General features: G+C 34.0%; 1 protein-coding gene across 3 annotated transcripts; it reads right to left on the reverse strand.

Moving 5' to 3' along the window:
* Nucleotides 1–212: 212 nt before the first annotated feature.
* Nucleotides 213–14,857, reverse strand: LOC104241556 (protein SCAR3). 3 transcript variants are annotated; one of them, XM_009796501.2, is made up of 9 exons: nucleotides 14,376–14,857; nucleotides 12,043–12,206; nucleotides 11,653–11,776; nucleotides 11,438–11,570; nucleotides 4,753–4,820; nucleotides 1,572–4,602; nucleotides 1,331–1,432; nucleotides 723–830; nucleotides 213–522 (listed from the first exon to the last, which is right to left on the reverse strand). In XM_009796501.2, exons 1-9 carry the CDS (start codon nucleotides 14,528–14,530, stop codon nucleotides 478–480), a joined length of 3,930 nt encoding a protein of 1,309 aa, XP_009794803.1. In that variant the 5' UTR covers nucleotides 14,531–14,857; the 3' UTR covers nucleotides 213–477. The 3 variants fall into 3 exon arrangements, with proteins under 3 accessions (XP_009794803.1, XP_009794802.1, XP_009794805.1); XM_009796500.2 differs by having other exon boundaries at nucleotides 1,331–1,435; nucleotides 14,376–14,856; XM_009796503.2 differs by lacking the exon at nucleotides 14,376–14,857 and having other exon boundaries at nucleotides 1,331–1,435; nucleotides 11,653–11,787.
* Between the last annotated feature and the right edge of the window lie 249 nt (nucleotides 14,858–15,106).

The following is a 15,106-nucleotide window of genomic DNA, read 5'->3' on the forward strand; positions in this document are numbered from 1 at the left end:
ATAAACACGCCAGCATCTTCATGAAAGCTGTTGATGAAAATCATGTGACATCACACAGATGTCATCGTCTCATCGCATTACGAGAATCTCTATGATTTGCTAGAGAGTCAAATAGCACATATAAATTTAGCAATTGTTAAAACTCCAAAACGTGCAGTCGAAGCTGTGAAAGAATACTAGATAAAATGTTGAAAGCACCAATGAGAGGTGTCTTCATATGAAAAAGGCTTATGCATAAATGATGCCTCCGTAATCAAGAAAATGTTGCTGGGTCATACTAAAGCACAATGTTTACAGAAACAGGTTGAAAGCTACCTAAGGAAAAAAGCTAATTGAGATACAACAACAGGACCTAAGAATAATTACAGAAAATAACTAGTTATTTACATATTTATAAGACCCTCTCACCTAAGTCCAGAAGCAAAATTATACATGGTTGGGTTTGATAGACTAATGTCATCATGCTTGGCTAAGAATTCAAGTGTCACTCCAGTTATCTTCTCCATCATCACTTCCAACTGCCTGAATGTGTCGAAGAAAGGAACAAGTCATTCAACAGTTTAGCTAGATATATTGGTAAAGAGGAACCATCTCCATCGACTATTTCTGTGTTCATCATTCTTTGAGTGACCAAGAGGGTGGGCATTTTTTTTTACTTTTTTTTTTTGGGTTGGGTTGGAGGGGTAGAAGGGAGAGAAGGATGCAGGATAAGATTTTGATACCTGACGGATTGCATTGGCCTTCTCCAAAATTGCAGTGACCTTGACGCTTGCTGGAGGCCCTGAAGTTCCTGCTTGTTTTGCTGGAGCAGTTCGTCTGAGATTGAAGGACTGAATCATACAATAAAAGAGAAAGTAGGTAAAGTGAATTCCTCAAATGGCATGAAATTGGACTAAATAGCTCATTTTGGTAAATAGTAGACACTTCGTCCTCAAGTTTTAAGATCATAATTTCACAATGACTTCAACCCCACTCACGATTCAAAGAAGAGTGAAACATTACAACAAAAGCATTGGAGAAATTATCTACAGAAAGCGGTTTGGTAACAATCAAATTGAGAAAGCAAACTAATAAAGTAGTTCAAGGAAAGAAGCTAGCAAACCTGTCAAGAGCAGGCTACAACTAGCTTAGCTATTCAATATCCAAGTGGAAAAAAGTTTTTTGCCGATTTTCAAAATCAGAGATAAATTCTTGAAGTATTCAGGTAATTTACACGGGCTGAAGGAAAATTAAAAGATAAAATGGCAAGTCAATCCAAAAAACTAAATCAAATATCAAAACCAGTTCGTGCCCATATTTGACTACCAATGGGACAATAATGAACACTCACTTTTGCTCTAATCTGGTGCAGGAAGTCTTCCTTTTCATTGATTCCTCTGTTATTTTTAGCATGATCAATGAGTTTCCGCTCAGTTGTGTCTATCGAATCTGGCTGCTGCATATGTAAATGCATAATTGTCACCTCCTACTTAATTCAGTGTGATATGAAAGTGGAAAAGAGAACCTTCTAGATAAAATTTCAATTCCTTTTTTTTCTTTTTGAAGTTTCATAGTGGGATCAAGAAGAATACCTTGCTTTTCAATGAAAATGCAGCTTCAATAACTTGGTGTTGCTTGAATGGAGGAGGCTTAGGTTGATGTGAAATGGTAGATCCAAGCTCCTTGTGATCAAACACATGATGGTTTTCAGAGGAATTATGTAGATAATCTTGTTCGTCATCTAAATGTGATTGTGTACTCTGCCACTGTATTGGAGGGAGAGGAGAAGGAGGCGACGTAGACTCCTTAGCAGACAATGGCTCTAGATCTCTTGCAGGCAGAGCATTACCAACTACGTGCTTGAATGAGGAATGCTGGGTATCCAGAACTGGAAGATCAAATAAATTATCAGACTGACAATCCTCCAGAAAGTATTCTGCAAAAGGAATATGAAGTCCACTGCAGGGGCGCAGCTCCTGCTGAGATGTTCGGCCATTCTCCAAAGATGTTGATGTTGATTCAGTTGATGATATTCTTTGCAAAGCATCGTATACTTCTTGGTCCTTTAAACTAGGAGAGTTACCAGATTCCCACTGTTCAGAGTTTGACTCTGACTGATGGCTAAGATAATCATCTGACAGATCGGGAGATGATCTGGAAAATGTCTCATCATCCGAGTCTGAACCAGCTTCTTGCAGAGGAATCGAAGGCTCCGGTACCAGCTGAAATGAAGGAAAGATATCTCCATTGTTTTCATGGATGTTATTCCTATCAGGAAATCTGAGTTTCAGTTTCGAAGCCTCATTGCCATCTATCGGCTGGAATGAGATCTTCATAAGTCCAAGCGGGGGAGACGAAGAAGGTGATGTAAACGAGGATCCACTTCCTGGGAAGTCTTTAATTCTACCGGAAAATGTTCTACCCACAAAATGTTGGTAATCATTCATTGGCTCATTAATTCCAGTGTTCAAGGAACTGACTGAATCAGTGTTATCATTCCAACCAAGTGAGAGTTTCCCGTGAAATCCATTAGTAAGCAGTCGATTACCTAGTTCAAGAATACGTGATGAATTCTTTCCATTCTCTTGACCAGCTCCAATAGTTTGGGATTCCAGACTCACCGGTCCCACTGTGCTAGATGTCATTAGACCAGATCCACTTAAACAACTCTGTAGGGGCTTATCAGTGCAATTTTGCTGGTATAAGTTACTTGACTTCTCAAGCTTGACATCTAAATCTTTGGCTGAAAATCTTGAAGATATGTTCTTAATAGAAATGCCAACTGCTTGAGCAGAATTTTGGCTATCAGCTTTATCTGTTGACTTATTCTGCACAATATCTCGTTTTCCTGCATGTTTCTGATTGACAGGAACAGGTTCTTGTCTTGATGTACTGACTATATCATTTTGATTAGCTTCATAAACTTGACCAACAGTATTTATTACACCATCTGGCGGCTTTGAGGGCTCAAGCCCGAGCAAGCCACCATTTGTCCAGAATTTGACTGGAGGAGTGCCCAGAAGCTGGGGTGGGGGCTTTTCAGAGTCAGAAGGACCACACAGGATCTTGTTGACCATTGGCAATCCTGAACCAGTTCCCCTAGGGCTAGAGGTGATATGATTACTAACAAGTGGCTCTACTTGTGATGCTGCTTCCAGAATATTGGATCTTTCAATTGAAGGGACACCCAGAGAACTGTTTGGTTTAAAAGCAGTTCTAGCTATCTGAGGAGACGATAAAAACTCACCACACTCTGAAGAGATATTCTCTGGAATTTCCTCACATTTTACTTTGTCAGAGGAAGAGAAAGCTCCAGGGTCAGAGTCAGCAGATGCAAAGTTGGTATTACCACCAAAACCACTGTTTTCAGGGGAATTTCTAGCTGCGACTTCAGGTGTATTAGTAGACAAATTCCGATCAGAAAGTTCTTCTCTAGTTCCAAGGGTTCCATTCAGGGGTGATGCAGTCTTCAGACTAGATTCCAGCTCCACTGCTCGTTTTCTTTGACAATCTAAATCAGTTTCAGACTCTGACTCAATGGTGTTTAGTGCATCCATAAAATTGTCAGTTTCACTTTCAATGTCATCAAACTGGCTTTCATAAGAAGTTGACCTTGGTATAATTGCAGCCTCAGGCTCAGAACTTTGTTGTTCAATGTTTTCAGATATAGCAAAATTCAATACCTGAGTACCTAGGAGTAGATTTTCTTGACCTGTTTCCAAACTCTCATCATTATCATACTTCAGGATTATAGGATCCAACGCTTCATTCTTAACACTGCTAGTTAAGAAAGGTAAATTAGGAACAACTTGCTCTTGTCGAAAATTGTTACTCTCTTCATCAGATATGACCCAGAGCTTTTCATCAGGAGAAGCATCTTCTACTGAAGCATTTGGATTCATCTGCAATGGAGAGTAGAAGACTTCCTTAGACGCTACTTCTGCAGTTCTCATCTTACCACTGCAAGCAATAATTTGTTCATCTGTTAAGCTATTCCCCATATCACTGTACTCATCATCACCTTTCCGATCAGGGGAAGCACAATCGAGCAAAGCATCATGCTGAATCTGGGATGGAGAAGAGAAGGATTCTCTAGACTCTTGTTTCTCACGTCCTGTTTTATCATTCCAAGTAACAGAAGATGTGCAGTGGCCAGCTTGCTCTTCTGATACACTATTATCAATGTCATCACAAACAACTTCACTTCTTTCCTCAGGAAAAGCGTGATCAAACATATTGTTAAGATGTAGCTGCGACGTCGAATCAAAGGATCCTTTAGGCTCTTGTGTGTCAGGTTGCATCTTCAAATTCCACGCAACGGATGTTGAAACAAGGTCCGTTAGCTCTTGTGACAAATCTTTTCCATTATCATTGTAAGCATGATCACTCTTTTCTTCAAGAAAAGAATAATCAAAAGATTGGTTATGCTGCATTTTTAGTGGAGATGAGACGGTCTCAGATTTGCCATCTTCAGGTTGAATTGAGTATCTTGGCTGTGAAACAAATTCCTGCTGCCCTGATCCATGTCTCGAATCTAAGTCAGATTTCAGGGTGGTGTCATATGTGCAGAAACTATGAACCAGGGAAGGTCGCCTATCCAGATTTCTAGAAGAAAATGGCATTCTGCAATGTGCAAAGATCACAAAGTTATATTTCAGCAAATTCCAATCTGTAAAAGCTATGAATATAAAATCCCCATAATACGTCAATTCTCTGAGGTCACCACTTTTTCTCCATCTTTCCGGTCCATAAGAGAAGACAAGTAATGCATACCTACTACCATAATTGGGCATAGATGCACTACGAGAGACTTCTCCATTCCTCCGCCATGATCGTTTCTTCTGTTCAATGTTGACACATATTTGTGACAGAAATTTATTAAAAGTATCATCAGAAATTAACAAGCTTGCTATAGCACAGATTTTTGTTTAAATATTCATGAACACTTGCTGGAAGGACGCCACTGAATAATTAGAAGTAACAAAGCTCAGGACCAAAGTAACAACTAGTAAAACAAAAGACTACTGTCTAGACAAGGGAACAGAATAAAATCTCAGTGCAAATATGAGCTGGTCTTTTTCTATTTTTACTAATGGAAGGCGCAATGCTTAAGGAGCCTATCCCTTACCCTTTTTGCTCAATCTGCATACATAACATTGCCTTTCATTGCTGTTCCTCGTTAATGAGTATGGCTATCGCAAAATTTTAAGATTAAGTGGAATTATAACAGACAGTACTAACACATGCCTTTTGGAACTCCTTGATGTTCACCATAGAAAGTTAAATTCCATCAATTTCGAGCACAGTTATGCACAGGTGGAAAAGTGGGTGTTAGAGCGAGGGCAGCTCTCCCCTCCGCTACCCCCTCCAAAATTTCTGCCAAAATCGCTTTAAAACTACCCCATGAGCAATCTCAAAACAAGAAAAATAAAGGAAAAAGGACATCCGTACATTCATATATTGTGGCAGTGGATTCCTAACATTTGGCATGGAGCTTTATGATAAATGGTATTGTAACTTTATAGTACAATTATTTAGTTTTGGAACTCTGTTTGGTTTCTATTTATCCCTTCCTCCCTCCCTTCCGAGGATAGTAAGTAATTAATGAGATGTAGCTGTCCACACAAAGTACGTTCACAAACCAAAAAGCTAAACAAATAACGCAGAAAGGTAAGATGACAAGATGAAAGAAGAGTATCTTTGTTCCAATAATTGAAGAGGAGCCTTGGCGCATAGCTAAAATTTTCCGCCATATGACCAAGAGGTAAGAGGTCTCAAGTTCAAGCCGTTAAAACAACCTCTTGCAGAAATGAAAGGTAAGGTTGCGTACAGTAGACCTAATGTGATCCATCCCGTCCCGTTCCCAGACCCCGCGCATAGTGGGAGCTTAGCGCAGTGAACTGCCCTTTTTTTGTTTCAATGATTGTCAGATGTAAGTTATAGATTAGATGCATTTTAGTATACTAGTCTTAAGGTACGCGCGTTGCGCGTGTATCCCGTATCATTGCATACAAACTTTAAGAAACAACGTTAACATTATGAAATATTCTTTATAAACTAAAAAGAAATACTAAAGATAAAACTGCAAGTGCCTAAAAGTTATATATATTGACACGTCCTATTTAGCTAACTCATTAAATAAAGAAATGTTGTCCTACGATAGTCCTTTGATGCCTTATTATTGGAATTGTCAGTAAACTTGGATTAAAAGAACCTTGTCAAAGCACATTGTCAGAGGCGGATCCATAAAAACTAAATTAGAACGGATTTTAATTTGTTGGGTATAATATCTAGGTTTTTACTACTTAACACAATACACTTTTAAAAATATGGGTAAATATACATACATATATATAAATATATATATATATATATGGTAAAATTGTATATAATTCAAATAGATTAAAAAATTGTTAAAAAATAAAGACTCCTAATCAATAAATTAGTTCAAAAGGCTCATTTTTCACCCAATATAGTTTCTAAAAAGTAGTCCTAAAAAGCTAGTACAAAACTTTTCCAACTCTCCTACGTCAAAACTTTATTAACTAAAGAAATACCGAAACCTTTAGGTAAAATTTTATTAACTAAAGAAAAACCCCTCCTAAACCTAATAGGAGAACTCAAAAAAATAAAACTTTTAGACAGAATTTTATTAACTAATGAAGCCTCCTCCGAAACCTAAAGGAAGAAATTTAGTACTCCTAAATATAAATGGAGTTGAATGAAAAACTTTTCTAGTTTATAAAAATTAGGAGAATATTTAATTGACTATTCCTATATAATAAGAAATTAATTAAATGACTATTCCTAAATAGTAGGAGATTAATTAAATGATTATTTTTAAATATTAAAAAAATAATAAAATGACTATTTTGTTCAGTGTGAACTTAATTTTAAAGGGTAAAAAAGAAACGACATTTTGCTAAGGGTCTTCGTGCTTTTAATATAGTGTATGTGTATGTGTATGTGTACGTGTATGTGTGTGTGTGTGTGTATATATATATATATATATATATATATATATATATATATATATATATATTATATTAAATGTAAACTTGATATTCGAACAATAGGTACGGCTTGCAGTGAAATCCACTTTGTCCTGGTTTTTTCGTCTCTTGAACACAAATTCAATATTAAAAGAAATTTTTACATGCCTAATCCTTTATTTAATATTATTTTCATTAATAATATTATTCTTCATTTATTCCATAAATGGCAATTTCTTTTATAATTCTAGCACATTTTAAAAATAAGCTGACCCTTAGATTAAGGAGTTAGTTTTATTCTAATAATATTGATATCATTTCTCTCTCATCATTATAGTAAAACTTTCCTTTTTTCACTCTTTTGTAACGGCACTCCCCCCTCTTCCTTTATTGTTGCTACCTTCTATCTCCATTCTTGCATATAAAAACAAATTTAAATATTTTTACTTATTTTTATACAAGTAATATATATATACAAGTAATATATATATATAATAAATTTAAATTGTTCATAATGTATATACGACAAATATACCTTATATATTTTCAACTAAACATGCATACATTTTTTGCTTATATTTTGTATTAGAATTTTTTTTGTGGGATGTTCATGGTATGTATAAGATATAAAATATTTTATACTAGAAATATACCATAAATATGAAAATCTTCAAGGAAAAACCTATGCATATACTAGTATATTTGTAGATTTTTATTGTATAAAACTTAAATACTCTAAATATACACTATATATATTTAATATATTTGTAAAATATTTACAATGTCAATTAATATACGTTTTATATATCATTAAGATTTAAATATACAAACATGAAAGAATCAAAAATCAAATAACATAAAATTAGTCAAATTATTGTTCAGCGTTAATTTAGGAAGTTAAGGAGAAGAATCGGAACTGCTTTGGATTTCTTTTTTTTTTTTGGAATTGAATGCTTTAGATTTTTTAAATCGTGATTCTGGGTCCATATTTATAGCTTCATGCTAAAAATACAATTATTTAGGTGCCTTTTTTGTAGAATACCTACTACTGCTAGGTAACTGAAATATTTTCTTAAATATGGCCTACTTATGTTTTTTCCTCATATTAAAACTCTCTCCGGCTCTCCTATTTTTTTTTTGGGAAAACATCTTTTGGCAACTAATTCTAATTTTTGTGAATTTTTAAAAAGTGAATTTTAATTTATGAAGAAGAAGAATCGAGTACAATTTATTTGGTTATTCCCAATAGATATGTTAAATGAAGGTGTGAGACACAAAACGGAATAGATTACAATTTTTGTAAAAAAAAAAACAATAATAACACTATAGATGTAGGCTTATTTTGTTCTCCAATGAGATTGGTGACATTGTTTTTGAAAGAAAGTGCATATAATCGTCGATAACAAAAATTAAATCACCTCAAAAAAGACATCATATTCTCTGCGTGTGGCAACAGTTGAAAAGGCCTACTATTAAAAGATGCAATACATTATAATAAGATAGATAAATAACACAAGTAAAGCAAGAAGCATGATAGATCTCATATTTTGTTCTTGATTGAAATAAATGCTTGGGGTAATTTTTTAGAGAGCATTCATACTATAAAAAAAGTTAAATTACCTGTTGAAAACCCGATATTCCAACAATAGTTAAGGCAGTTCAAACTAAACGTGATCCTTCATTATAGAAGAAAAAATTGGTCCAACATGTTGTCCATCTTAGATTGGTATGGCCGTATCTATGAAAATTTAACTCTAAATATAAGATAACTCTTGGAATGCCGTGAAACTTTAGTCGTAAGTATAGCCTTATAGGACAAGTATATTATATTTAAAATACTAAATATTAGGTCTTTTTACATAGTTCAAGTAAGGAACGTTTAAATAATTAATTGAGCAAAGTCCTAAATATTAGAAATATAATTAAATTACAAATTTGACCAATGTGAAATCTACTTTTAAAGGGTAAAAAGGCGAACAGCATTTCGCTAAGGGCCTTCGTGCTTTTAATATAGTACTAGTCTTAGTTTACGTGCTTTGCGCGTGTACCTAACTCAATAAAAAATTTAAAAATTTATCTTTAAGTTATAAAATAAAAAAAATAAGTTCTTGAAATTAATGAATGTTGGTCGTATATAACTAACTAAATAAAAAATGAAACTGCTCCACATAAATACTCAATCGCCAGTCGAATAATTCAACTTAAAATATATTTCAAAGAATGAGTGAAGTTAAATGGGAAATGTGTATTCAGTTTGGAAGTATCATTATTCAAGTGAGATTATTAACACTAATTAGCTAGCTCATATCAAATTTTACATATTTAATTGTAATTATACTTTTATTCAATAAAAATTCTTTTTCAAATTGTGAAAAATCGATTAGGTGAAAAATTGTCCATGCACGACATGTTCCCAGAAAAGCAAATGAAATTCTTTGTAAATCTCTAAAATATAAGAATCACTTTATACCATAATAAAATCTACAGTGAAAATGCGCTTTTACAAGCCCTAATTATAGTCAAGATACTCACTTATATTCAGCTAAGTTTAATATTATCTAGAAAATTTAAAAGACCTCATAAATTATCTTGTTGGAATAATTGATATTTTTGGAGTTTGTTATTGGTTTCTTCTCAATATTCCAAATAATTGTAATATTGCTAATTTAGAAGCTTTGGAAACTAAAAATATAACATAGAATACTATTATTAGTGGAGTAATCTTGTATATATTTTTAAATATTCTTATATAGAATAATTTCATATAAATTAGAGCGTATAAATGTTTTAAAAGAATTCAACCACTTCCACCATTGTCCAAAGCCAAACTTACTTCCTCTTTCTTTGATGTTCTTATTCTCTCCTTTATTTATTTATTTATTATTATTTATGTATAACTTACGTGTAAAATTTATATAAGGTAAAATATTAATGATTTTAAAGTTCTAAATGTCAGAATTTTTTAATGCAGTTCAAATAAGGAAAAAATTTATTATACAAACTCCTAAATATTAGGGAAAATAACTATTTTTAAATATTATAAATATAATCAAATTACTATATTATCCCATGATACTATTATTAGTGGAGTAATCTTGTATATATTTTTAAATATTCTTATATAGAACAATTTCATATAAATTAGAACGTATAAATGTTTTAAAAGAATTCGACCACTTCCATTATTGTCCAAAGCCAAACTTACTTCTTCTTTCTTAGATGTTCTTATTCTCTCCTTTATTTATTTTATTTATTATTATTCATGTATAACTTACGTGTAAAATTTATATAAGGTAAAATATTAATAATTTTAAAGTTCTAAATATCAGAATTTTTAATGCAGTTCAAATAAGGAAAAAATTTATTATACAAACTCCTAAATGTTAGGGAATTAATTAAATAACTATTTTTAAATATTATAAATATAATCAAATTACTACATTATCCCATGCAAGCTCTTTTCTTAAAGGGTAAAAAAGACGAATAACATTTCGCTAAGGGCCTTCGTGCTTTTAATATAGTATAGATTAAATGACAATGCTATGTCTAAAAAAGAATTTAATATGAATAACAACCTGAATTATATAGTTTCATTAAATTTGTACATAAAATATATTAGTGATATGGTTTCCAGTAATGTGGGATTGATGTTTAGTTTCATTGAGTTAATTTTGTACAAGAGAGACTGGGCACCAGTTTGCCAACCAAAATTGTGCCCATACTGGAAGACAGAAAGAAACATTGATCCAAGCTTTCAACTCTTTTCATTTGTCATGTGATGATGTTTATTTTAATTGTTGAAGTTGAGCTTCTTTTCTTTTGTCTAGAAGGCATGCATCCTATAGAGTTCCTTAAAAAATATGTATCCTATTGAGTTAAGATGAACTAGCATGGTGCAATATAAGAAGTAGTGTTCTGAACATGAGGGATACATTTCCCTTTAAAAAAATAAAATCAGGATGCATTTTTTCTTTTTTCTTTTGACACGAGAGTGTCATTGAGATATTAATTAATATCTTAGTCTGTTGTTTTCTTTTTATCTGCTGAATTTGTGCAATAGTTCTCAATCAAAGTGTAGTATATTACACTTTCCTTCTTTTTTCAATAATTTTTATCTATTTTAAGACTTCTCTTGTCTATGTATATAAAAAACTACAGACTTACGCTCCTAAATCTATATATTTGACATAAGAAGATCTTCTCCCTCTCTGTCAAATTTCCAGCTCTGTCCCTGCAATTATATGGTGCTAACATATCCCATAAAGCAAACTTTCGCTCTACCTATATAAATGGGAGAATTGGAGAGGCCTTTACATATTTTTCAATTTAAGATGTATTTCTTCAACTTCTTAGCATCCCTTTATGTAACATCCCGTGAATATATGAGATGATACTGCTCATAGAAACACCAAGCAAATCCCAAAGTTAAGCTGTGGCAGGTAATTTCGGAATTATTCATGACATACCTTAATCTTTCGACCCTTCTTTTCTTTTAGGACTTTTTCAATATATTCTTCATCAGACCCAACTGAAGCTCTCTTAAAGAAGGTTGGATCTGAATACCTTTTCATGCAAGATCCAGGTCCACCAGGGTCAAATCTGAAGAGACAAGTAAATGTTTCAAGAGTATAACAGGGAAATCAGGAGATATAAATATAGCTATAAATTTGGGTTCACGTACTTGTCAAGCAAATGCAAGCGTGGTGGCCCACGACATTCCTCATATGAATCCATGATAAATCTTGGCAAGTCATTGTATATAAAATGATTTTGTTCAGTACGGATACGGGCATGCCAATTTGATCCTGCACACCAACTGCTTCCATAAAAAAACTCGAAGAACAGGAAAAAGAAGCCATTTAAGAAGCAGAAACAGACATTCCAAATACACCAAAGTTGAAGTATTTCCTACAAGTAAAACTTTATTGGTGGAACTATTTGGAACATCATTTCTATCATAGGCAGGCATATCTGAGTTTGAGAAATTAAACCAATTACCCCCCACCCCCCATTCTCACTGTCACCTTCCCTTGGTTTAAAGAATTTGGTAATGGAGATCAAAAAGGCATACCAGCTGTATAAGCAAAGTGTAAATGATTCCGTTGTGCCAATACTGATTTCTCGAGTGGAGGAAGTGCAGCTTCAATTTTTTGCACACGAGCAACCAACCTGTTGCTTCTCGAGGATGTAACCATCACTTGCTCTTGTAAGCCATGAAACACTTCTGCCGCAAATCTACAAGTACAAAACTGCTCTTAACTACTAGTATATCTTTAGCATTCAAAATTCACATTTGCAATCCTTCATTGAACATCAAACTGGGTATTTCATCCCACCAAATGAAGACCAAAGAATACTATAGAGCTATATATAATAGAATGTACCGCCAAACTTCTTAAGGACCTTGTGTAGATCTTAAAGGATAGGGAAATGTTGATGCTCTCGAGACTTATTGGCTGTTCGAAATACCCAGTGCAACTTGCGTATCAATGTCCACTTCAAACTCCAGTAACAGGATGACTATTTCAGAGTGCTAAACTTATTTGCAGAAAAAGATAGTACTAGAACTAAGACTCAGAAAAAAGCCCAAAGCAACAATAGGAATTCTGCTGGACAGAATTCAAATGCATAATTAAGCACAGGACCCATTCTTCTTCCTCCAAGTGGCAATGAGTCATTAACCTCTGATAAGAAGGTAAGACCGTCACATTGAACTCCTCTTCCTTATTTTAATAAATGGAATAAATGTAGTATCCGGACCGGCTTGCGCACACCTCAACTATTTCACCAAGTACTTGCATCCTCCCACCGTTACATGTATCAGGTAACTTTACCCAACAAAGCTTAGGCCGATGGGAATAAATCACCTTAGGTGTTTTGCCTCTGCTAGGATTCGAACCTTGGTCTCTCAAGTCTCATGGTCTTCATTCCAACTTCATCGACCACTAAGTCACATCCTTGGGTTCTCACATTAAACTACTTTTTTGCAATACCAGCCCAGTGTTTACCTTTTCCTAGGTAAATTATAACTACTCTGTTAATCTGTATGAGCTGTCATGGTTCAGGACTTCCCGCTATGTTTTTATTGGCCATACAGGGTATTCCCCAGCCTATGCAATGCACAATGGTTGATAAAGGTCATCACCATGTTGAAACCAGCCATGTCTACCAATTAGCTGAAGAAAAGCTTGTTTCTAGCACTTACCAGAACAAAACAAAAAGAGAAGGTTCTTCAATAAATAATGGAGTAAGTTTAAAGATGATATATCCCGTAAAAGGCAATACATTAATGTTGAATGCTAGTAGCTACAGTATTCTCCGACAAACTCCACCGTAATTATACAAAATGGCTGCTGAAAGCCTTAGTCCAGTTGATAGCAGAATGTAAGTGTGAAGAACCATCACTCAAGTGAAGACTACAGTTGTAATGCTGTCACATGTTAAGACTATCAGTAGGTAAACTGTATCTTATCATGCTTATCAAATGCTCCATCATAGATGTTGCAAGTGTAAGTAGAGTGACACTTCTTTTTTTGATAAGGTAATGTAAGTAGAATGACATTACATATTCCAAATACAACTTTTTCCTCTTGCGGCATTATTGGCTATAGATTAAGCTTCTTGTGCATGCACGTAACAGACGTCCCTTTCGTCCAAGACGTTTTTATTCACAACTCTCTAGAGTCAAAACAAGTAAACTTTGACCACAATTTTCCTTTGTAAATCTTTAATTACTATCTTCAAATGAAAAGTTTATCCTTTTCTCCCTTTACCCTAAAAATCAGTTGACTTGACTCAGGTAAATTTGAAGTAACCAAAATATTGAAAGAGAGCACGAAGTTACCTATTTTTTTCTAACTTATACTATCTTTTTTCTCCTAATTTGAATGACATTGTTCCCATTTTGAAATATCCAAAATTGGTTAACATCACTTGTGTAACACAATAGTTTCAAAATTCAAATTACACTAGCATTTTCTTCCACTACTTCTTATACAAATCTACAAGTCAAATTAACATACTTGTGTCATCAGCAGTGGACAGAGGGACAACCTAATTTGCATGCAATAAGGCTAAGAAAATGATTATGAGAAAAAAAAAACAAAGAAAGATGAAGTCATATAACTCTGCTAAACTGGAAAACTAATACGAGATTTAGCAAATTTCAGCACACCTAATTTGAAAAGTCAGCAATACTTCCGTTTCACTAAAAAAAAGGTCCGATTTTTTCTCAGAAATTACTTCAATGTCACCGCAGCATAACAAAATAGAACTCAACAGAAAACCAAAGTTGAAACCTTTTTTCCGGAAACTTCCACTAAAATTAAACAATAAGAAAAAAATGATAGTTCTTCAGAGTTCGGAGAGGGCATAAATGAGAAAAGGAGAGTAAATAAAACGTACTCAGCGAGATCGCCGAGCTGACGCAAGATCCCGACGAGTCCAGCGACAGCAACACCGTCAAGAACGACCTTGGGATCCTCTTTATCGGCGTCCCGGTACAATTCCGGTGTTCCCAATCCGTACACATTCCTCGCCGCAGTTCTTACCAACGGCATCGTTCCGTTTCACACTTCTCTCTACTTTCTCTCTCCACTCTGTCTCACACTAAAATAAAAGTACTCTGAAATTGAATGTGAGAGAGAAGTAAAACAATAAATATAGTAATAAATGAAGGAATGATGAGAGAGAAAGTAAGAGAGGAGTAGTTGAAGGAGTGGAGCAGCTTAACTACTTACTGCTCAGATAGATATAGTGATATATCTATATCTATATAGAGAGAGAGAGAGAGTTTGTACTTGATATATGTAGAGAGAGAAAGCGATGGGTGTGAAGGTCTGTAGTTTTCAGCGGAGAAAGAGAGAGTGAAAATGGTGAATTCGTCCAAAGAGAAACGACATTGCCAACTCTGCAAGCCATGCTTCCCCTGGTGGGTGTATCATTACGGGACTTCGAAAAGACTGTTTTGCCCTTTATCCCTCCTGCAATTTCAATTTCGTTCCGGTTTATGTAAACTTATTTTCTTTTTAATCTGTTCGAAAAGAATGATTTATTTTTAAATTTAAAAATAATTAAGTTTAAACTTTTAATTCTATTTTTAATAAAAAAAAATTATAATCATACAAATATTTTAA

This window comes from Nicotiana sylvestris, chromosome 2, assembly GCF_000393655.2.
Source record: "Nicotiana sylvestris chromosome 2, ASM39365v2, whole genome shotgun sequence".
Lineage (NCBI taxonomy): Eukaryota > Viridiplantae > Streptophyta > Magnoliopsida > Solanales > Solanaceae > Nicotiana > Nicotiana sylvestris.

What these genes read in the sequence shown, in the direction of transcription:
- LOC104241556 (XM_009796500.2), bottom strand. Translation starts at nt 14,530, where the DNA reads ATGCCGTTGGTAAGAACTGCGGCGAGGAATGTGTACGGATTGGGAACA. An exon ending in AGAAGGGTCGAAAGATTAAG is followed by an intron (nt 4,821 to 11,437) that starts GTATGTCATGAA and finishes AACATTGAACAG; the next exon opens with AAGAAACGATCATGGCGGAG. An exon ending in CATTTTCATTGAAAAGCAAG is followed by an intron (nt 1,436 to 1,571) that starts GTATTCTTCTTG and finishes TTACATATGCAG; the next exon opens with CAGCCAGATTCGATAGACAC.